Here is a 23,935-nt window from a genome sequence, read left to right on the forward strand (position 1 = left end):
TCTCTCTCTCTCTCTCTCTCTCTCTCTCTCTCTCTCTCTTTAAGAATAGGCAACATCCAGAACAATTCTGCAGAGTACTGAGAACCGGGGTGGGGGGGAGCCATTTCAAACAGGGAGAATCTTCTAGACAAAGTTAACTAGATAGTAAGCTAGTCTTCCAAATAAATGCAATTAACCATGGCATTTACCATAGCCCCTATAGCAGATGACCTGGGATGTATGGACTTTCTGATCCGTGAATCATAAACATCAGGGGAAGAATTCAAGGTACTACATTGGCACTACACCAGTCAACAATTGACACCACCAAGTTGGATGACCTTAAAACAAATCTCTCCATCTCTTGGGGCAGCACTTCATCAAATCACCAGCAAAGAAAATAGCTTTCCGCAGAGACTGGGAGCCAGACAGCTGTCCATCTTGTAGCACTGGCACCTGCCATATGCATAAGCTGGCAGAGTTAAATCGATCAGCTCTCCCTTCTGAAGGGAACTTTTATCACTGCAGTTTTTAGGCTTTTTGCTGAGACAGAACTAATTTTGTGGGCAGTGTTCAGCTATGACTGATTTATCTCTTTCGTCGCATTTTCTTCTCATTTGTCTCCATCGTAGAAGAAGAAGAGTTTGGATTTGATATCCCGCTTTATCACTACCCAAAGGAGTCTCAAAGCGGCTAACCTTCTCCTTTCTCTCCCTCCCCCATAACAAACACTCTGTGAGGTGAGTGAGGCTGAGAGACTTCAGAGAAATGTGACTAGCCCAAGGTCACCCAGCAGCTGCACGTGGAGGAGCGGAGACGCGAATCCGGATCCCCAGATTACGAGTCTACCACTCCTAATCACTACACCACACTATACCTTGCTTGCCTTTATAAGATACATTCGATAGTCAGAGCTCAGGAACACACCAAAAGCCACCACCGCTTGGAGGACCATGTTGGTCCCAACCCAAACAGGAAGCTTTTTATAGTCCTTTCTGAGCAGGAGGGCTAAAGATCAGCTTAGGTGGTTGGGCATAATGGAGCCAGTCCACAACCTGAGAAAACTTCACTAAATGCAGCATACAAGTACCAGATTTCTAGTAGTCCACAAATTTCTTGCCACCTCTCCTCTGTTCAGAATAGATGGGATGATGGGTGTCCGATCCTCATATCTTGTGAAATGTGGGTATGCTTCAACGTAGGACAGGCTGAGCCAGCACCAACAGGTACTGAGCAGGTAAAGCAAAATTTCTGTGTACTGTGGATTTTTGAGGGCACCACAGGAGGTCCTGGTGAACACCTTGGCGCCCAGGAGTGCCACGTTGGCAACCCCTGTACTTGGAAAACTAAAGCAGACACCCAATTTATACATGGGCTTGAGGGAAATCACTCAATTCGTACAACAAAAGCTCCTGGGATTTGAGCAGCTCCCTAAGCTCAGGTGAACAGAGTTGGGGGGGGAAGGATTATTCTTGAGATACCTTAAAAACCTAACAGATTACTGGTAGCATAAACTGGTCGTTTAAACTTGAAGAGTAAACATTCATCAGATGTATGAAATGCTATCCATCTCTGATATAGGTAAAGGTAAAGGGACCCCTGACCATTAGGTCCAGTTGTGACCGACTCTGGGGTTGCGGTGCTCATCTCGCTTTATTGGCCGAGGGAGCTGGCATACAGCTTCCGGGTCATGTGGCCAGCATGACTAAGCCGCTTCTGGTGAACCACAGCAGCGCACAGAAACGCCATTTACCTTCCCGCCAGAGCGGTACCTATTTATCTACTTGCACTTTGACATGCTTTCGAACTGCTAGGTTGGCAGGAGCAGGGACCGAGCAATGGGTGCTCACCCCGTCACGGGGATTCAAACCGCCGACCTTCTGATCAGCAAGTCCTAGGCTCTGTGGTTTAACCCACAGTGCCACCCGCGTCCCATACCTCTGATATACATGGATATAAAAGAGGGAAAACATGTTTTATAAAACCACATTAGCGTCCTTAGTTACAGAGGCAGTCAGTAAACGCTCAGAAGCACCACCTCTTCTAGCCAGTTTACAGATAAAAACGGCCACTGGAGCTATGTGGTAATTTGCAGTACAGAAAATGCTACTCTCTGTCACAAAAATCGCCTCTCAAATAGATTCACATTGATATTAATGGAATGCAGCACTGAAGACAACTAGATTCACTGTTTATTGTTTAAAAAATACTGTTGGTAAAAATGCTAACAATTAAGCATTCTCCATAGATTTTGAAACCTCCACAGCATTTTAGAAATATGGAGAGATTCCTAACAGTGTTATCTTCAATTTCTCCATGCCCACAAACAGCAAAGTCAGAAATACATTTTTTAAAAACAAAAGAGAGAACTTTTAGGGTCCCTTTTTCCTCTTTCTCCCCTCTGGGATGTCCTCCAAAGAAAATGATCAGACAGGTTTGGCTGGGAGCACTTTTCCGGAACATTCGCCAAAGCCAACGCGATAACCGTTTCCCTGACAGTAGCCTGTGGGATGAGAAAGCACATACACAGGAAACGATAACTGTTAAAAGCGGATTGAGGAAAATGTACTAAAATGATTGAGGAAAACTGCAGAACATATGACACACACAAAACTCCCTCGCTTGTTAAGATAAGTAGCCCAATGATGGAAAGAAGTCATCCAAAGGCAGGAGCAGGGCCTTTGTGATCGTGGCCCCATAGCCGAGGAAGGAATTTCCCAAAGTTGTCCGCCAGAGTGCTTATTTTGTTTTTGTTCTTCTCAGAAAGGCTCTTCTGGCAACAATTCTATTTTATTGCTAACTGACTTAAGAAATGCATTACTCGTTATCTGGGCACCAACTGTGTTCCATATGTGCTTATGGGCAATTTCCCTTATACCAGGGGCAGGCAACCTCAGGCATGTAGCTCTCCCGCCTTCTTTGAGCGCAAACATGAATTAGCATTTTCTTGCCGCATTCAGAATTGCCTTAGTGTTTCCTCCTAACTGGACATGTGCACTTGCTAGTTGGCACCAGCTATCAAGGCCATTAATCAAACCATCATATGTGCAAAAGCCAGTCGGAGTGGACAATACTGAACTAGCCAGGCAAAGAGTCAGGCTGGCTGAAGGCAGTTCTCATGTTCCTACTGTCCTTGTTGTGTCCTTTTTTGGAAAGTTAAAGAACGCCTTTTAAAAACTATTAGGAACTCAGGAACCGGCTTCACAACAAGTCAGAACAATAGGGCCATCTAGGAGTGTATTGTTTAACCTGTGGCCAGTGGCGGACCTACATTTTGGGGGCCCTGAACTGTCATGGGGTTCCTTCGCAACCAGGTCAGGGTAAACACAGTTATCTTTTTCAATGAAGTTGTTTCATGATAGATCATCCCATTTTATTTTTTTAAATTAACTACTGAATCTCAGATTTTGATTAAAATTGCTGTACTGGATTTGTCTCGCATGTCAAAGTCACCAGTGTGAACAAATATTTCCTATGCCTTAGTTTTCAAGTTATGGTGTGTGTGTGTGTGAGGAATTTGGGGTCCTTAAGCTTAAGCTTCATTAGTTTCATACAGTGGTACCGCAGGTTAAGTACTTAATTCATTCCGGAGGTCCTTACTTAACCTGAAACTGTTCTTAACCTGAAGCACCACTTTAGCTAATGGGGCCTCCTGCTGCTGCCGCGCCACCGGAGCACGATTTCTGTTCTCATCCTGAAGCAAAGTTCTTAACCCGAAGCACTATTTCTGGGTTAGCAGAGTCTGCAACCTGAAGCGTATGTAACCTAAAGCGTATGTAACCTGAGGTACCACCGTTCTAGATTTGTCCTTGCCTGTGGCCAACACTTTGGGGTGGCCTGCAGGGACTTGCAGCATGTCCGTGGCAAATCCTGACCCCTGGGATTTTTTAACCCATATTCAATGGTTTCCTAAGCACCGGGGCTTCAGAACACTCCTGAAAATGTCCTGTTCACCTCCTCCATCAATGCTTCCAGGTGTGCTAAAAATAGCACCAGTAGGAAGCAGACTGTGATGCTTTTGGCAGCCAAGGAGCAAAGGATCACTCTTGGTTGTGCCAGAGGCATCACAGATATCACAGCAAGCGATGGACTGAAGGAGATTGCAGGATGAATTCACATAAGCAGGTCAGCAGCCATCAGCCTGAGATTAACTGGCATCGCTTAGCTGCGTTCGCTATTTGGCTCTACATCTCAGATATGGAACATTTAAAAAATAATAATTTTTATTATTATTAAAGATTTCTTAGTTTACAAAGATACATGTGTTCTCTCTTTTTTTCAAGTAGCGTTTTCTACAGATCAGTTGCATTTGTTGTGAGACATTAGTGTTGCACACAGTGTTAGGTTAGGAAGAAAAGAGGGGAAGGGGGAATGGTGAGTGGGGTGGGGTCGGGTGGCAATGCTTCTATTCTTCTTCTTAGTGTATGTGTGGGGTTTTGTGTCAGCGTCACAGAGTGGGTTCTCTTACTACTGAATTTGCTTGTTGTATTTCCTTGGTGGTGAGAGAGGTTGGGGGTGGCGTAGGGTATGATTGGATGTCTTTGTTTGGCTGTAGCGAGATTTGTTTTTTTTGTGAGTGGGGTATGTGTGGGTGTGGTGAAGAGGAAGAAGAAGAAGAAGAAGAAGAAGAAGAAGAAGAAGAAGAAGAAGAAGAAGAAGAGGAGTTTGGATTTGATATCCCACTTTATCACTACCCTAAGGAGTCTCATGCTGACGCTGATATGTACTCTATCTCATCCTACCCCTCAAACACACTCACCTGTTATAATGACTTCATCTCCATCCTGCAGAAATTTACGAGACTGGCCATGACCAAGGTCAATGGCTTTTGTTCCTTTCCACGACAATTCCAACATGGAACCAAAGTTCTCGGGATCCTTCAAGCAGAAATTGAAAACAGGTACTTAGCATCATCTCTCTGTGTGGATATACTGCTGCTGTACATCTTGGACCCACTGGTTGAAGGAGGGGTGGGGAACTAAATTCAGATCCATGGCTGCAGTCCTTTGGGGGCAACCTTCCAAGAGCCACATGTCAGAGGTGGATAGGCCCAGAGAGAAAAAGGGATGGAGCAACGAATGCAAGTTTTACCTAGGTGTAGTAAGTGTCAGAGACCAGGCTGAAGAGTACTGCTCTGATGAGGAATGGTGGGCGCCTCCCCTTCTCCCTGCTCCTGACCAGGATCCTGAAGCTACCCAGGCACAGTGGAGCAGTATAGATTTCGAACAGTGGGTTGCAGAGGGGCATAGTTCCGAAGACAAAAGTTGGGATGAACTGGGGGTTGAACAGCAAAGTGAAGAAGAACTAGGAGAAAGAGAGCTAACAGACTCTCTCACTAGAAAGTGCCCAGCCTATCAGTCCAAGGTCACGTAGAGCAAATAAGGTGGCTATACAAAAAGCACGGTGGTTGCGAGATCAGGTCGCAAGGCGCGGAAGTGACTAGGGGGAAAGTGGGTGTAAACCTTAATGGGGAGCACCTTCACTCCGAGAATGTCTGCTTTGTTCTTTTGCTGTGATCATTAAAGATTATTTAAATGGTAAGCAATTCTTTTTGCTTTGTCCTGCTTATCTACGGCCAAAGGGGGGGAGGAAGTCGAGTCCCCGGAGCCTGACAGTAAGCTAGTTTCTACACACTTACAAACACCCACCCACACACCTATCCTTCATCCAGGCAAGGAAGATCCATTGCCAATATATTCCAACCAGGCAAAATACTCCAGGATAATGCAAAGTAAGTCTGGCAAGGGATGTGGCCTGGCAAGAGGATCCTGGAGGGCTGCATTTGCCCCTCAGATCTGAGGTTCCCCAACCTTGGGCTAAAGGAAATCAAGGATATTCTTGGATCCTAAAGAGTGGATCTCTGCCAGAAACAGCGATTGATCCAGTCCGCTGACGTGCTATGGCTTAGTCACTTGGCTATAATGTAATCCTTTATTCTCTGGGAGATGCAATTGCTTACAGAGCGTTTGTGGGGGTGGTTTTTTTTTTTTTTTTTTAGAGCTAATGCCTTTAAAATCTCTGAACAGTCTGTTAAAACAACACACAGCAAAGCTTTCCACAAAGGTGCCTGATCAAGTACAAAACAGGAGACAAACCTATTTCAGCATTTTTCTCTCACTGTGCAAGGAAAACAGCTTCCACCCTTTTCCCTCTCCCACTAGAACAGTGTTTCTCAACCTGTGGGTCCCCAGATATTGTTGGACTACAACTCCCATCATTCCTAGCCAGCATGACCAGTGGTCAGGGATGATGGGAGTTGTAGTCCAACAACATCTGGGGACCCACAGGTTGAGAACCGCTGCACCAGAGGCAGGTGGTGGTGTGTAGCAAGGAGGGATCCAGTTTTGATTATGACACCTACAGCCTGGGCTACACAAACACTGCATCCAGGGGCACCGGGAAATATGAAAACTGCATTTCCCATGGCTCCCAGCTTTCCTGATGTGCTATGAATCTAAGGCTTTGGTACCTGCTACAACCATCACCCAGCTGCCTTACTTCCAGTAATTCATACTGGATGGGTCAGGAGATAGCTGTTTTTAATATTGAAGGGGGCACCTCTAAACCCCGGTGTGCCTATGTCATCCTGGGCATGGAAACATCAGAAGGTCTTATCTGGATCTGTTTCGGATCAGACATGGCCTGGGACCCAGTGGATCCACAGGTACTGGACTCTCTATATCCGGATTAAAAATCTAGATTTGGTGGAGCTTCCTGTCATCTCTACTGCAAATACGATGCATTACAATCAGGGTATGGTTAATTAAATGCTTAAAGGTAAAGGTAAAGGGACCCCTGACCATTAGGTCCTGTTGCGACTCTGGGGCTGCGGTGCTCATCTCGCTTTACTGGCCGTGGGAGCCGGAGTACAGCTTCCGGGTCATGTGGCCAGCATGACTAAGCTGCTTCTGGCGAACCAGAGCAGCACACGGAAATGCCGTTAACCTTCCTGCCAGAGCGGTACCTATTTATCTACTTGCACTTTGCTGTGCTTTCGAACTGCTAGGTTGGCAGGAGCAGGGACCGAGCAACGGGAGCTGACCCTGCCGTGGGGATTCAAACTGCCGACCTTCTGATCTGCAAGTCCTAGGCTCTGTGGTTTAACCCACAGCGCCACCCGCTTCCCTATAATTAAATGCTTACAGGCCCGCTAATAGTTCCAGAGGCCAGGAGGTCTCCAGGTCTGAGGTTGCAGCCATTGATGGTATGGTGAGCCAGTTGCTGTTTCATGGTCCAGTACATGTGCTGCAAGATAAAAGAGAGGAAAGGGTTTTAGAGTGTTGGAGATACATGGGGTGTTGCCCTATACAAGGTCAAGCTGTTTCTCCATCTAGCCCATGACTGCCTCTTATTGCCAGCAGCTCTCTCCAGGGTCTCAGCCAGAGAGATCTTCCCCTCCACTGGGTCCTTTTAAAATAGAGGTGTCTTGGATTGAACCGGAAAACCTTTTGCATGCAAACCACCTGCTGTGTTAGTGAGCTCCTCTTAGGGATGGGGGAGAAATTAGATTCAGTTTGCATTTAGAGATAAATCTATATAATTGGCACTCCCAAGAACAATGCACAAACCGAAACACGGCCATCCTTCAAAATTTGCACTTTCTGGATTTTGTAATGCAATTCCCCAGCCAAGTAATGTGTACAAAAATGCTTATAACTAGGGTAAAGTGTGCATATAAATGCATATATTTATTAAAATAACAAGCAATAATATAATATAATATAATATAATATAATATAATATAATATAATATAATATTATAATATAATATAATATAATATAATATAATATAATATGCACACATAACAGACATGCATACCTAACATTTGTGAAAACACGCACACAGAGAAAACAGAATTTTACTTCCATGAACTAACTGAGATTCTCAGAAGCCTCCCCTTTCTGCTTTTACGCCATTCAAACCAAAATGGTCAAAGGCCTGGAAACAATGCTTTATGAGGAACGGCTAAGGGAGCTGGGCATGTTTAGCCTGGAGAAGAGGAGGTTAAGGGGTGATATGATAGCCATGTTCAAATATATAAAAGGATGTCACATAGAGGAGGGAGAAAGGTTGTTTTCTGCTGCTCCAGAGAAGCGGGCACGGAGCAATGGATCCAAACTACAAGAAAGAAGATTCCACCTAAACATTAGGAAGAACTTCCTGACAGTAAGAGCTGTTCGACAGTGGAATTTGCTGCCAAGGAGTGTGGTGGAGTCTCCTTCTTTGGAGGTCTTTAAGCAGAGGCTTGACAACCATATGTCAGGAGTGCTCTGATGGTGTTTTCTGCTTGGCAGGGGGTTGGACTCGATGGCCCTTGTGGTCTCTTCCAACTCTATGATTCTATGATTCTATGATTCTACCATACGTACGTATGCACTCAACAGGTGACAATGTGGCTCAATGGCTGGTGTGAGGTTTGTAGCAGTGCCCACTTCAAATCCTGTCTCAGCCGAAAACACCATGAACACGGGAGAGAAAACATTTCTTACCTTAAAGTTTGAGCGGCAAATATTAGCAGGCTTGCTCATTCCATCTCCTGAAAACAAATCAATAAGTTTGCAGTAAGGAGGATTGTGAGGACTCAGTGTTTTAAATACCATCACCTGTGTCCAAGTAACTGCAGTCAACATAAATATAGATTCAGCAAATATGTGAGAGTTGTTCTGTGTCTGATATTTGTAGGGATGGGCAATCCCTAGGTTTGGATGGCGGCTTTCTGGACAACACACTTTAGGTGCAACTTTATACTTTTCCAGTCTCAGTACTACAGAGGAGGATGCGGGTGGCACTGTGGTCTAAATCACTGAGCCTCTTGGGCTTGCCCATCGGAAGGTCGGCGGTTCAAATCCCTGCGACGGAGTGAGCTCCCATTGCTCTGTCCCAGCTCCTGCCAACCTAGCAGTTCAAAAGCACACCAGAGCGAGTAGATAAACAGGTACCACTGTGGCAGGAAGGTAAATGGCATTTCCGTGCGGTCTGATTTCCGTCACGGTGTTCTGTTGCACCAGAAGCAGTTTAGTCATCCTGGCCACATAACCTGGAAAGCTGTCTGTGGACAAATGCCAGCTCCCTTGGCCTGAAAGTGAGATGAGTGCCGCAACCCCATAGTCACCTTTGACTGGACTCAACCATCCAGCGGTCCTTTACTTTACCTTATAGAGGAGGTTTCACTTGTTCATTTTGTCCATAATCTTTTCACCCTGGTGGAAGTATGACAGCAAGAATCCAACTTTACAGTAAGGCAATGTGCAACTCCAGCAGAATACAGACTGAGGTGTTTACAGTTCCTGTCGTAAAACTGCTGAAGCAAGGGAGTTTGACTCCTTTTACACACAGAGAGAGTCTTGCACATTTCGACAAAACCATAAACCTTTTCCTCTGGGATTTGCCATAGAATTGACTCCCTATTTCTGTTCCAAGGTAGAAATTGTCCTTGCAGAGATATCTTAGGAGTGTGTACTGAGAAGGGAGATCTAAAGAAAACCCTCAGCCGGTGTGAGAGTTTAACGTAGCTTTAATTGGTAGCTCCTCTTAGCTTTTTATCGCTATCTGGTTCAAATGTCTGATCTAATATTCTTGTTTGTTTTAACTCTGCTAACGTTTTGTGTTATGCTTTATCTTCAGTTCATCAGCTACTTTGGATACTTCTTGCAGGGGGAAAAAGCAGGGTAAAAGTAATTAACCCAGCTGGGAGGGAAAAACTGGAGAGCGCAAATTGGAAAGCTGCGTATAACAGGCTTTTGCACAAAACGCTGAACATCACAGATGGCTTGGATAAAGGATGGGGAGCCTGCGGCTTTCCAGATATTCTTGGACTCCAACGCCCATCAGCTCCAGTAAGCATGCATGGCTAATGTTCAGGGATGATGGGAGTTGTAGTCCCAACATCTATTTGGTGTGCTGGAGGGCTTAATGTCTGCTGTTGCTCCACCACCATAAACAGCCATTGCACAGGGGTATATACAGATTGAAAAACTGATAGATGCAATTACCACGTGGAACTTTTCCGTATCAACTGCATCTTAATTTCTGCAGGGGAGTTTTGTCTATGCAGGAATTTTATGATGGTGAAATAGGAATTAAATAAAGAAACCTTTGTGCAAGGAGCGCACTTCTCGTATTAGAACTCTAATGTGCTAGAGTTGCCATTCGTTTCTTATTTCAAGGAAAACTTCCTCTTTTATTTGTGAGATGTAGCATAACAGTTAAAGGCAAGCATAGGCAAACTCGGCACTCCAGATGTTTTGGGCCAGTGGTCAGGGATGATGGAAGTTGTAGTCCCAAAACATCTGGAGGGCCGAGTTTGCCTATGCCTGGTTAAAGGCAACTTTAATCTAAAGTATTATCAAGATGCTATCTTCTGCTATATCTTTTGAGAGGTTTTCTTCACTCTGCATTTGGGCACCTCTAGGACCTCCTGGTAGAGGGATGCGGGTGGCACTATGGGTTAAACCACAGAGCCTAGGGCTTGCCGATCAGAAGGTCGGTGGTTCGAATCCCCGTGACGGGTGAGCTCCCGTTGCTCGGTCCCTGCTCCTGCCAACCTAGCAGTTCAAAGGCACATCAAAGTGCAAGTAGATAAATAGGTACCGCTCTGGCGGGAAAGTAAACGGTGTTTCCGTGCGCTGCTCTGGTTCGCCAGAAGCGGCTTAGTCATGCTGGCCACATGACCTGGAAGCTGTACGGCGGCTCCCTCGGCCAATAAAGCGAGATGAGCGCCACAACTCCAGCGTCAGCCACAACTGGACCTAATGGTCAGGGGTCCCTTTACCTTTACCTAGGGCCTCCTGATATCAAGGAGCAGGTTTTCACCTATGTTTTTTTGGTTTCTTAGAATTTACAAACAAGGCGGAATAGAAGGGCATTAGTAGCTTAACAGAGTACTGTTGGCGTTTTGACTCTTTTAATACATCATTTACTTATGGCCTCCCAATTTTTTTTCTTATGTTGGAGCTCCGCAAGCCTGAATGAAATGAAATTGTATCATAGGAGGGAGTACCTTTAATAGCAACGAAAAGGTTGATGTCAAAAGTATAAGGCTGATCATCACAGAGGTAGGGCAGTGGCCTGGGATCCTTGAAGAAGCAAAAGAAGCGTCACATATCCCTGTATAATAGCAGACTCAAGTGTTTGAGTGTCTATCAGTTTTGAAGTGAAAACAGAGAGCTGCATCCCACGTACTGCTAGGTTACAGTCCCTTGGTGGCACACCTGTTGTGCTGGCAGGATGATGTTGCACAAGGTAAAGCACAAGTGCAAGCTGTTTCACAACTAAATCCACTGTTGCACAAGAACCATCTGTTGTGCACCAAGCTTCTGCTAGCACGAAAGTTGCACTGGATTCCTTCGTTGCTCAATCTTTAAATTCTGCCATCCACTACCCCAAGGGTGGTGGAGCCAGTATCTCACTCGGGTTGTCCCCAGGTCAGATCAAGGCCTCTCCCAGTGTTGGATTTAAATCCTTTAGAGCCCCCCAGCACTTAAAAAGATTTTGGTGCTCCCATATATATATATATATAATTCAAAATATAAACAACAATAAACCATAAAATACTGCCTTCTGAAATTATGTTACAAAGTTCAGCACGACTGAATCTTGTTTTTACATTTTTGTTGTTGCACTGAACTTACAATGCACATATTGTGGGATTTTTTTTGTGGAACCTGGTTCAACTGCACCATAGAAAATGGTGGCAAAATCTGGCAAAGAAAAATTTCTGTGGTGTCCCGTCCCCCCCATTTCCCTTGATGCCCTAAGCATGTGCTCATTTTGCTTAATGCTTCATCCAACCTTGGGTGCTCTGAAGTGCTGGGTTGGGACATAATTTGGATTGGGGGTGGGGAATCATGCACATCTCTGTTATTGATGTATGCCCCACCCACCTGACAAGTAGCCTTGTTTCCACACAAGTCATGTAGAATATATTTCCCCGTAAGTCACATGGGATACATCTGATCATTTTTGCTAACCTGGATAGGATTTGGCAGTGCAAACGACATCAGAGCTTCCATAGTCACCACCCACGGAGAGATGGTGGTGCCAAAACTCTTGCCCAGAAATGGACCCAGAGGGACATATTCCCATTTCTGAATGTCACGTGCTAGGAGGCAAGGAAAGAGATATAGATTCAGATACAGATACAGATACACAGTGGTACCTCGGGTTACAGACGCTTCAGGTTACATACGCTTCAGGTTACAGACTCCGCTAACCCAGAAATAGTACCTCGGGTTAAGAACTTTGCTTCAGGATGAGAACAGAAATCGTGTGCAACAACAGCAGCAAGAATACTTATCGCGAAGTATTGGAAGACACAAGATCTACCCACCCGGGAAGAATGGCAGATGAAAGTGATGGACTATATGGAATTGGCAGAAATGACCGGCAGAATCCGAGACCAGGGAGAAGAGTCGGTAGAAGAAGATTGGAAGAAATTTAAAGACTATCTACAGAAACATTGTAAAATTAAGGAATGCTAAAAGGATGTTGGAATGAAGTAATGTGGTTTTTGCAGTAATGTTATATAGGGTTAAGGAAGAATGGATTGTTAACAGGTCAGAATGTGAAGTTACAATATATTAAGATAAATTAATAAGATAAATACAAGAAGGGAAAGGACTTGCTGAAATAATCAATTGAACTAGAATACAAAAAAGGGAGGTGTGAGGAGGTCAAGGTAATAAGTAAATGAAAGACAAGTCATGGAAAGATGGATTTCTTTTTAACTGTTTTTACTTTTTCTGTATTTTGTATTTTCTGTTTTTTCTTTTTCTTTATTTTTGTAATTTTGTTCAAACTTTAATAAATATTATTATTGTTTTTTTAAAAAAAGAGAACAGAAATCGTGTGGTGGCGGCATGGCAGCAGGAGGAGGCCCCATTAGCTAAAGTGGTACGCTGGTTGCAAATGAGATCCGTTCTGGAGCCCCATTCGCAACCTGAACAGAAAGCAACCCGCGCCTGCGCACGCACAGGTTGCGATTTTCCGCTTCTGCACATGCACGTGACATCACTTTGCACGTCTGCGCATGCGCAAGCGACAAAACCTGGAAGTAACCCTTTCTGGTACTTCCGGGTCGCTGCGGGATGCAACCTGAAAAGACGTAACCCGCAACGTTCGCAACATGAGGTATGACTGTACCTCAGGTTAAGAACAGTTTCATGTTAAGAACGGACCTCCGGAACGAATTAAGTTCTTAACCCGAGGTACCACTGTATATATAAATTTTAGGCTCTGCTTCTCAGGGGAGGGGCTGTAGCTCAGTGGAAGAGAATCCGCTTTGCATACAAGAGGACCCAGGGTCAATTCCTGGCATGTCCAGGTAGAACTGGGAACAATTTAGGCCAGTGAGGGCGGTTCCACTGCACAGGATGCCCAAATGAAGGGGCACAAAATTGAGAAGATCCATAATTGGGAATATCAATTTTCGGGGTGCCAAATTTTGGCCTCACACAGGGTGCAATATTACGAAATATTACCCAAGTCAGGCATAGGCAAACTCCGGTCTTCCAGATGTTTGGGACTACAATTCCAATCATCCCTGACAACTGATAGCTAGGGATGGTGGGAATTGTAGTCCCAAACATCTGGAGGGCTGGAGTTTGCCTATATCTGACCCAAGACCTCCCTTGCTGGGAAAGACCTAGAGAGCTGCAACCAGCTGGTGTATACAATACTGTGTATACAATACTCCAAAAATTTTCACATATCACTTGGGGAGACAGGCAAACTAATGCCAATATACTAGAAGCAGCAAAGATCACCAGGGTTGAAGCCATGACTCTTCAACACCAACTTCATTGGACCAGTCACGTTGTTCAGATGTCTGATTATCACCTTCCAAAGCAACTACTCTATTCCGAGCTTAAAAATGGAAAGCGTAATGCTGGTGGTCAACAAAAGAGGTTCAAATACTCTCTCAAGGCAAATCTTAAAAAATGTAGTATAAACACTGACAACTGGGAAACACTGGGCTGCAAGCGCTCCAGTTGGAAAACAGCCTTTACCAAAGGTGGTTTGAAGATGCTTGAACTTAGGACGCAAGGGAGAAATGAGCTAAGAGGAAGGCAGGTTTGGCAAACCCTCACTGTGATCAACTCCCACCCAGAAACCTATCTCCCCACTGTGGAAGGACGTGTGGATCCAGAAATGGCCTCCACAGTCACTTATGGACTCTCTGTTAAAACCATGTTCGTGGAAGACAATCTTACTCGGCTACAAGTGGTCGCCGAAGAAGAATAAGCAGCAGAAGAAGACACTGACGACAATACTGCGCTAGACAGATCAATGGTCTGACATGATATATGACAGGTTCCAATGTTTAACTGGAGAAGACCACTAGCTCTGAGGCAGAACATCTGCTTTGCGTACAGGAGGTCATAGGTTCAAGGCTGCTGTCTGAAATCCTTAAGAGCCACTGGCAGTCAGTGGAGATGATACAGAGCTCAATTGACCAGTGGTCTGATTCAGCATAAGGCCGCTTCCTATATCTTTGCTCTTCTGAAGGAATCTGAAGTCTGCCTCATTTCACTACATTCTCTAATATAAAAACATAGCAAGAGGTTTCCTGACATGGGGAACAGCAGCAGGGTTCATTACCGCTCCAGTCATTCATAAGGACCATCCCAAAGATGTGCTTGTGAGCTTCGTTGATGGGAACCGCCTCTCCAGGTTTGTTTCCAGGGCCTACAAAGAAAGCCTGGGAAAATACAGGAGGAGGTTTTGTTAGGGTATATGCTCCAAAAATGGAAATATGCCGTTTTATACAAAAGAACCAACATGGTGAAGCACACACACTCATCTCAGCTTATCCCATCCAATTCCTTGATTCTTACATGGCACTTTCTGTGCAAACAGGACAAATACAGCAGTCAGGATTTGGAGCACAATGCAAGTTGGTTTGTTTGATTGCTGAGTATTTGGTCTTATTTTGAACTGTGGTTTTAACTCTACTTAAATGGTTGCGTTTTCATTGATGAGCTGCCTCAGGGCTCTTATGAGAGGAAATCAAATCATTATGCAGTTCCCATCATAATGCTCTTCTTTCCCTGAACTTTGACACCTGAGATGGTGTTTGTGTGACCTACCCTACTCTTGTGAGTGCAATTTGTTTTAAACTGTTTTAATAATGTATTTTAAATGGTCGTTAACTCACCCCGGGACCTCATGGTGAAGGGTGCATAAGAAATTGAATTAATAGTAGTTTCAGTAAAACAATGATGACAACAACATTGTAGGATTTATTTTCCTAGATCCTTCCTAACATTAATGTGCTCCTAGATATATGTCCTATTTTCCTGCTGCTTTAATTTCTAATTGTGGTTTTATTGTTATGTTCCCTGCGTCCCCTGCTCCTTTAATTGGGCCAATCCAATTGAAGCGTTGGTCCTACACTGAAACTGATGGATATAGCTAACTTGGACTTATTAATTTCAGTAGGTTTATTCTGAATATAATTAAGTTGTAAACAACTCAATGGTTTTTGATTTGATCATGCACTGGCCTCAGAGGTTTATTGGTGGTGGTGTTGTTGTTTAAAGGTAGACAGAAATTCACTAGATTAAAAAACAACAACAAAAGCATTTTTAAGTGAAGAGAATTTGAAAATTGTTTCCTCACCAATTAATTTCATCTTTCTCCTTATAGACAAGTTTGTTTCTTTATAAGCACTAGTAGAGAGAAAATTGCAGGCAAATTTTTAAAAATCCAAAATGGTGTCAACTAGTTAGGGCTGTTTTTTTTTCTTTTGTGAAAAGATCTAAATGGTTTGGGGGAGTTGTGACCGTTTCAATTTTGAGAATTCGCATTTCTGAAATTTTATATTTTCTTTTAATAATGGGTTGTCTTGTTTGCCCCCCCTTTTTGGTCAGGGTTCTTAAAACCAGGGGTGGAGAGATGCAGGGGACAACATAAGCAAATAAAATCCTACCATTTCCAGTTCAATATCCAAAAGTTTGCAAGCACCGAACACCGGGGGTTTTGCTGTGATTTAAACAGAACAAACACACACAAAAAGTAAGCATGCTGTTTCTTTTTAATTGCAAGCTTGACAATGCCACCTCACTATGCATGCATGGATCAACTGCTTTTTTAAAAGAGAAGACTTATTTAAACAAGTCAGGAAAAGGTATAAAGACTATTCTGCAGTACAGAATATCAGACAAAGCCTCTCATCGCAAAGGGGCTAAGAAACAATCAAGAAACATCCAAATCAGTCCAGAGATGTAGAAACAAGATGAATGTACTTACAGAAGAAAAAGGAGGGAGTAATAATAACCAAATCTATTTACATTAACCTCACCAAATAATACAATATATGTGTACCCCTCACTTGTTCAGGGGAGACAGACATAGGAAAGGAAGAGTTATTATATCAACTGAAATCTTTGGAAATCCCTCAGGGGCAACTGCCCATGTTCGTCATGGCTGACAAATACAGTCATACCTTGGAAGTTGAGCAGAATCCGTTATGGAAGTCCGTTTGACTTACAAAATGTTCAGAAACCAAAGCGCGGCTTCTGATTGGCTGTAGGAAGCTCCTGCAGCCAATCAGAAGCCGTGGAAGCTCCGTCTGACGTTCGGCTTCCAAAAATAGTTCGCAAACCGGAAAACTCACTTCTGGGTTTGCGGCTTTTGGGAGCCAAAACATTCAAGAACTAAGGTGTTCGAAAACCAAGGTACAACTGTATACTAAAATCGTACCAAACAGAAAGGAATCTCTCTCTTTTAATTTGACACCTCGAGACTCGTCGCTTATATATTAATTCTGTTTATAAACGTGAAACCAGATTGTGAGTGGAAGGCCAAAAGGCTTACCATCATCAGGTCGCATTTGTCCCAGTGGCCTCCTGATGGGCGTCCCAGATACAACGACGGAAGAGGCACGTCCGTGGTACCCAACTGGCAAGTGCAACCTTGAAAAGAGAAATAATCACAGGGGGTTGTGATCATTAACTAAAAGGAGAATGTGGTCAATGCATAAGAACATAGGAAGAGCTGGATCAGGCCAGTGGCCCATCTAGTCCAGCATCCTGTTCTCACAGTGGCCAACGAGATGCCTATGGAAAGTCTAAAGGGACCCCTGACCATTAGGTCCAGTCGCGGACGACTCTGGGGTTGCGGCACTCATCTCGCTTTATTGGCCGAGGGAGCCGGCGTACAGCTTCCGGGTCATGTGGCCAGCATGACTAAGCCGCTTCTGGCGAACCAGAGCAGCGCATGGAAATGCCGTTTACCTTCCCGCCGGAGCAGTACCTATTTATCTACTTGCACTTTGACGTGCTTTCGAACTGCTAGGTTGGCAGGAGCAGGGACCAAGCAACGGGAGCTCACCCCGTTGCAGGGATTCGAACTGCCGACCTTCTGATCGGCAAGTCGTAGGCTCTGTGGTTTAACCCACAGCGCCACCCGCGTCCCCAAGTCAACAAGGGTTCAAATCGCTTCATGAGTATCCTCTCACTCATCACATCCAGATAATGCTTTATCCTCGAATGGACACCTAAATGATGCTTCTCCCCACTCAACCCCTCCCAAACGTCATTGGAGAAGCAACTCTTATAAGAAAAACTGCTCCCTTTCCCTTATGGGGTATTCTGGAGCCCGTAGAGAGAGTCCTTAAGTGGGTTCCCTATTGGTAGGAGAAAATAACAGAGGCCAACCAGAGTGAATTGAGAAGCAAAGTGGCTAGTAAGCCTGATCTTTATTCTAGGATCTGTTGCAACAGGGTCCCCACTCCCCACACACAGGAGGGAGGAGAACCCCGAACAATGGTGCACAAGCCCCTATATATACTTTTGAAATTGCCCACCCTGTAGCCCAAGACCACCAGCCCAAACATCCTGCATACATCACAGAAGGAGGCGGTCTTCAGCAGAAATTTGAGAGTGCGCTCAGCTTAACAGATACTTGCTAGACTGTATGTGAAATGGGAGGTGTAAGACCCTACAGTCAAAAGACAATCAGAATGCTTTTCCCATTTCCTTCTTCCTTGCATAGAAATATTTGTGGTCAATTTGGGAGAGTCAAAGTGGCTTCAGGATTGTTCTCCTGTGCTATTTCAGACCCACGGCTTATACACTTACGTATGTGTTTGCCTAGTACATTTAGGAACATTTATTTTATATTTGAGACCTTGGAATTCTTAGAACACAACTACTGACCAGTTGGGCATCAGAGCATTCTCCTTTCCGCGGAACATCACCCCGACATTCGTAGCATGTTGTCGGGAGGAATAGAAATCAGTATAGTCTCCTGTAGGGATGAGAATTTGGCAAGGAGTGGTGTTAGAGAAATGAACTGAAAGAAGCTGCAGAACTTGGCAATGACTTTGGATACCAGTGGCAATGTTTTATTGCCTTCATGGTGAAGGATGACACACCTGTGGTGCCACCAACCATGAATGGCATTTAATGGGGGGGGGGGCTTTTCTTATTTGTGGTCTCCTTCAAAGTCTTTTTTTACTACGAATATGTTTTCAGCTTTTTACTCTGTGTTAGTTTTATGTTGGTTTTAATCACTGCTTTTTTTAGAAAAAAAGAGGTGCCAGAACTCACCATGAAAGCCTCTTATACAGTGGTACCTCGGGTTAAGAACTTAATTCATTCTGGAGGTCTGTTCTTAACCTGAAACTGTTCTTAACCACTTTAGCTAATGGGGCCTCCTGTTGCTGCCGCCGCTGCCGAGCGATTTCTGGTCTCATCCTGAAGCAAAGTTCTTAACCAGAGGTACTATTTCTGGGTTAGCAGAGTCTATAATCTGAAGCGTATGTAACCTGAAGCGTATGTAACCCGAGGTGCCACTGTAATGGCAATGGAGCTCACTGGAGAGGTGCTGGGAAAAGGCCTTGGTTTTAATGCCTGTGCTTTTTGGTAAGTCACTTTGAGTTACTATACATATTGTTGTTGTTTAGTCGTTTAGTGGTGTCCGACTCTTTGTGACACGACTAAGTGATGTATGGAAGTGAGAGCTGGACCATAAAGAAGGCTGATCGCTGAAGAATTGATGCTTTTGAATTACGGTGCTGGAGGAGACTCTTGAGAGTCCCATGGACTGCAAGAAGATCAAACGTATCCATTCTTCAGGAAATCAGCCCTGAGTGCTCACTGGAAGGACAGATCCTGAAGCTGAGGCTCCAATACTTTGGCCACCTCATGAGAGGAGAAGACTCCCTGGAAAAGACCCTGATGTTGGGAAAGATGGAGGGCACAAGGAAAAGGGGACGACAGAGGACGAGATGGTTGGACAGAGTTCTCGAAGCTACCAGCATGAGTTTGACCAAACTGCGGGAGGCAGTGGAAGACAGGAGTGCCTGGTGTGCTCTGGTCCATGGGGTCATGAAGAGTCGGACACAACTAAACAACTAAATACACTCACTCACACACACACACACACACACACACAATTAACTCAAAGCAATTTAATAATTAAGTGCAATAGATAATAAATGATATTTTATTTTAATATATGTCAAAAGAGGGATCTTTTTTTACCATTTTAATGGGGCATTTTGTGAACTTCCAAGGAAATCTGTGGTCATTTTAAGCTTGCCTGTGTTGCGGTTTTATCGGGGTGTGAGGTAATCTCTGCTAAGGTTGCCATATCTTATCTTCACAACATCTTGTTTTGCGAGGGTCTGATCTCATCTGATCTGATCTACTCTCCCATGACACATTTGGTCTACTCCTGCCTTCTGGGGCAGAAAGGGAAAAGGCTGCATGTAAACATTTAAAGCACATATTTGAGGCACACAACTCCCAGCAAACAATCCTGGGAACTGTAGTTTGCCAAGGGTGCTGGGAATGTTAGCTCTGTGAGGAGAAAAGTTCCTGGCATTCTTGGGGTGGGAATCATGCGGTTCAACTGTGAATGCAGCTTTTACCTTCTCCTCAACAATAGCTTTTTATATATTACATTTCCCTTCAGTCTTCTCTGCTCCAGGTTTAACAAAGCAATTCCTTCATCCTTCCCTCACTGGACTTGTTCCCTATACCATCTCCGTTGCCTGACTCTGAACCCATTCCAATTTTACATCTTTCTTCCTTATTATTCTTTATTATCACTACATTTACAGTATATCCCAACTTTCCTTGGGATATACTTCCCAGCCTGACCTACCTCACAACAGCCTTGTGAGGTAGGTCAAGTCGAGAGACTGGCTCAAGGTCACCCAGTGAACTTCATGGCTGAGTAAGGGATTGGAACCAAAGTCTCTGACGTCCTAGTTCAACTCTCTAACCACTACACCATACTGCCTTAAAAAAAACACCACAACTGGACACAGTACTAGAGAGTAGATGAGCTCTGACTATTGCAGAATGAAAACACAAGTACAGCGCAGTGAATGATTTCATATACAATTCACTTACTGCCCTCTGGTGTCCGTCATAGGAAACAGCATGGCTAAACTTTCCATTCATTTTACTCTGACTTTCCTCCTTTGGTGTCCACGTTTGTGGGCATGTCAGTTGTGCAGGAAGCAGAGCGACAACACAGCTGACAGGACTAGTTTGTGACGGAAAAGTTGGTTCCACAAGTATTTCTTTTTTACTTTTATCTCCTGCCAGCAAATGGTTAAAGAACGGCAGCCTCTGATTGGCCGTGGTTCCAGGAGGGAGAATTTAAAAGGAGAGGCTTTGGAGCAGCCTTTCTCAAGCTGTGGGTCCCCAGATGTTGTTGAACTACAATTCCCATCACCCCTAGCTAGCAAGGCCAGAGCTCAGGAATGATGGGAGTTGTAGTCCAACAACAGGTTGATAACCGCTGCAGTTTGAAGGGAGAGAGTTAGTTAGGTTGGTTTTGAGTTGTGGTTGTGGAGGGGGTTGGAATTGGGGTTGGAGAGGTTGGGAGTTAGGTTAGGAGACAGGTTGAAATATACAGAGTGCTGAGGAGGGAGAGTTGGTTCAGGAGAAAACATCCACTCCGAGTGAATGGAGAAGGACTGAGTATAGTGTCCTGCAGGAGTAATAGGACCAAATCTTGCTGGGTGAATGAGGGAGAGACAGGAGAAGTAGGAGCTGAAAAGGGATCAGTCTACTTAGGTCTCTCACTGTTCTGGAGGGGAGAGACTCTTCTGTGGAAGGAAGAGACTCCCAAAACCCAGTTAAGAAAGGGGGGTTGTGATCCCTTAAGACTATTTAAAAAAAAAAAAAATATTGTCTTTATTGATTTAAAATACAATCATACATTACAGGTGAGTACATCAGAGTTAAGCACGAAAATGAAAAAGAAAGAAAAAAGGAGAAAAAAAGAATTAACAATAACAAGAAAATATCAGTTAAAAAAGCCAATTATTTATACAACATCATATCTTATCCAATAAAGTCTTCTGTGAAAAACTTCCAATCGTTCTCATTGTACTTTTTATATTATTATTACATTATATTATTATATTATTATATTAAGACTATTACTGAAAGTTACCTCAGAGCCGAAACCTCTGTGAAATGAATTCATCAAACTAGCTTATTACCGTATTTTTCGCTCTATAACACGCACCCGACCATAACACACACATAGTTTTTAGAGGAGGAGAACAAGAAAAAAATATTCTAAACGAAACAGTGGATGTATGATTTTTGTGGTTCATGCTGTGGCCACAGACATGTGATCTGACGGTGAGTTTGGGGTAGCCCAATGCAAAAATCCTGAGGATCCATGTGGATCCATGCTTTGTAACCACGTTTTTGCACCACTGTGGCCCTAGGCAACAGTGGGAGCATGATTTTTTTGGTGCAAGCTGTAGCCATGGACATGCTATGTGATCTGATGGTGAATTTGGGGTGACCCAGTGCAAAAATCCTGAGGATCCATGTGGATCCGTGCTTTGTAACCACGTTTTAAGTGGGGAGGGAAGGAAAAGCACTCAAGGGACAAGGAACACGCATGGGGTGGGTGGAGAAGGATGCTGTTAATAATGCAGAAGAGGGGTATAAGAGGAGAAGGCTCCTCTCCTCTCCCACTTTGCTCCTTTAAAGCAAACAGGCTCTCTGTCCCTCTCTCCTCCCCACTCAGCGGCTCTTCTCCCTCTTCGCTGTTTCAAAGCAAGCCACGGAGGAGGGAAGGAAGGGGAATCATGGATCCTCTGCTCACGACTGCAGCAGATCCCCCCGCCATCCGTAGGCATTCACTCCATAACACGCACAGACATTTCCCCTTACTTTCTAGGAGGAAAAAAGTGAGTGTTATGGTGCAAAAAATACAGTAATTCTGAAGTAACCTAAGTTTCTCCACTTGTATTATAATACCTTGTTTTAAAATAAATCTTTATTGTTATTTTAAAAACATCCGCTTGGGACTCTAGCTTATTGGTTGTCCCCCACACCAAGGTCCCGCACAGGATACTCTGGGATAGTTAGCATTTGTTTTAAAGGTTGTTCAGGGAGGTGGGGAAAATATATGTAAGGGAGAGCGGGTGAGTTGGCGCGAGCGGTAACTGAGGCGTCAGTCCCTTCGCACTAGTCCTGCCTATTCTCTTCTTATAAGACGACTAGTCAAATTCACAGAGGATAAGGCTATTCACGGTTACTGTTTTACCTTCACTGTTGGGGACAGAAATGCTTCTGATGACTTTATATGCATCTTCGTACACATTACTTAAGTAAAGGTAAAGGTAAAGGTACCCCTGCCCGTACGGGCCAGTCTTGACAGACTCTGGGGTTGTGCGCCCATCTCACTCAAGAGGCCGGGGGCCAGCGCTGTCCGGAGACACTTCCGGGTCACGTGGCCAGCGTGACAAAGCTGCATCTGGCGAGCCAGCGCAGCACATACTTAGAGCGGGGTTATTGTGTTGTTCTTGTTTTTTTATTTCGAAAATGTATTTAGTGATTTTATTTAGTGATTTTATCTTGTGAACCGCCCTGAGACCTGCGGATATAGGGTGGTACACAAATTTAATAAAAATAAATGAATGAATAAATCACTTGAGTTGGAGAACGGCACTGCAAAATTGGGAGAAGTGTTGATTTTGAAGGGCAGCTGTGTGTTGGTTCGGAAAGCGAGGGTTATTAGGTGGGTTCGCCTTTAACTGTCAATGGAATCAAATTTCTACCCCTTTTCTAGCATAAAGGTAAAGGTAAAGGGACCCCTGACCATTAGGTCCAGTTGTGGATGACTCTGGGGTTGCGGCGCTCATCTTACTTTATTGGCCGAGGGAGCTGGCGTACAGCTTCCGGGTCATGTAGCCAGCATGACTAAGCCGCTTCTGGTAAACCAGAGCAGTGCATGGAAACGCCGTTTACCTTCCCACCGGAGCGGTACCTATTTATCTACTTGCACTGGTGTGCTTTCGAACTGCTAGGTGGGCAGGAGCAGGGACCGAACAACAGGAGCTCACCCCATCACGGGGATTCGAACCGCCAACCTTCTGATCGGCAAGTCCTAGGCTCTGTGGTTTAACCCACAGCGCCACCCGCGTCCCACTTTTCTAGCATATACTACAGCTAAATCAAGAGATGGGATCTGACATTCCCAGTAATTCGGAGAATAGAACTCTGCTTCTGGAGGAAATGAACAAGGGTTAAGTTGATCTTGTTGACAGTAAAAGGAACTCACCAATTTCAGCAGGAAGGTGCATTATTGCCGAAGCCTGTGGTACAAATGCTCTAGAAGGCAAACGAGGAAACAAACAAACAGAAATAATGTTTAGTTCTCAAACACTAAGGAAACTTAGTTCTGTTCACTCAAGGTGAATTTCTTTTCTTTTTTAAATAAATTTTATTTTTGCATTTTCTATTTTACATAAACAAATGAATTAAATACACATATAATCCCTTTTGACTCCCCCCCCATTGTGGATCTTAAAATAATTATTTCCCCCTCTGCGTCTCTTTCGTATCTCTATTCTTATAAATCCTTTGTCAGTCCATTGTTCAAATTTTTTACTACAAGTTTTCTGTCAATCCTGCCAACGCATGTGTCAGGGAACTGCCATCGGAACTAGAGGAGGAGGCGAGGCTCCAC

General features: G+C 44.3%; 1 protein-coding gene across 1 annotated transcript in view; it reads right to left on the minus strand.

Annotated features, from left to right (window-relative positions):
* Positions 1-2,149: 2,149 nt before the first annotated feature.
* The window catches only part of FAH (fumarylacetoacetate hydrolase), a 29,483-nt gene continuing 7,697 nt past the window's right edge, over positions 2,150-23,935 (minus strand). Inside the window, exons 4-14 of the mRNA XM_053365475.1 lie at positions 23,528-23,577; positions 18,139-18,229; positions 16,796-16,893; positions 15,909-15,961; positions 14,579-14,678; positions 11,950-12,080; positions 10,980-11,055; positions 8,470-8,516; positions 7,123-7,224; positions 4,739-4,856; positions 2,150-2,482 (exon numbers count right to left, since the gene is read on the minus strand). Coding sequence (XP_053221450.1) covers positions 2,406-2,482; positions 4,739-4,856; positions 7,123-7,224; positions 8,470-8,516; positions 10,980-11,055; positions 11,950-12,080; positions 14,579-14,678; positions 15,909-15,961; positions 16,796-16,893; positions 18,139-18,229; positions 23,528-23,577 — 943 coding nt within the window. The 3' untranslated portion in view covers positions 2,150-2,405. The remainder of the gene's footprint in view (positions 2,483-4,738; positions 4,857-7,122; positions 7,225-8,469; positions 8,517-10,979; positions 11,056-11,949; positions 12,081-14,578; positions 14,679-15,908; positions 15,962-16,795; positions 16,894-18,138; positions 18,230-23,527; positions 23,578-23,935) is intronic.

The sequence above is a fragment of the Podarcis raffonei genome, chromosome 14 (assembly GCF_027172205.1).
Source record: "Podarcis raffonei isolate rPodRaf1 chromosome 14, rPodRaf1.pri, whole genome shotgun sequence".
In the NCBI taxonomy this organism is placed as follows: Eukaryota; Metazoa; Chordata; class Lepidosauria; order Squamata; family Lacertidae; genus Podarcis; species Podarcis raffonei.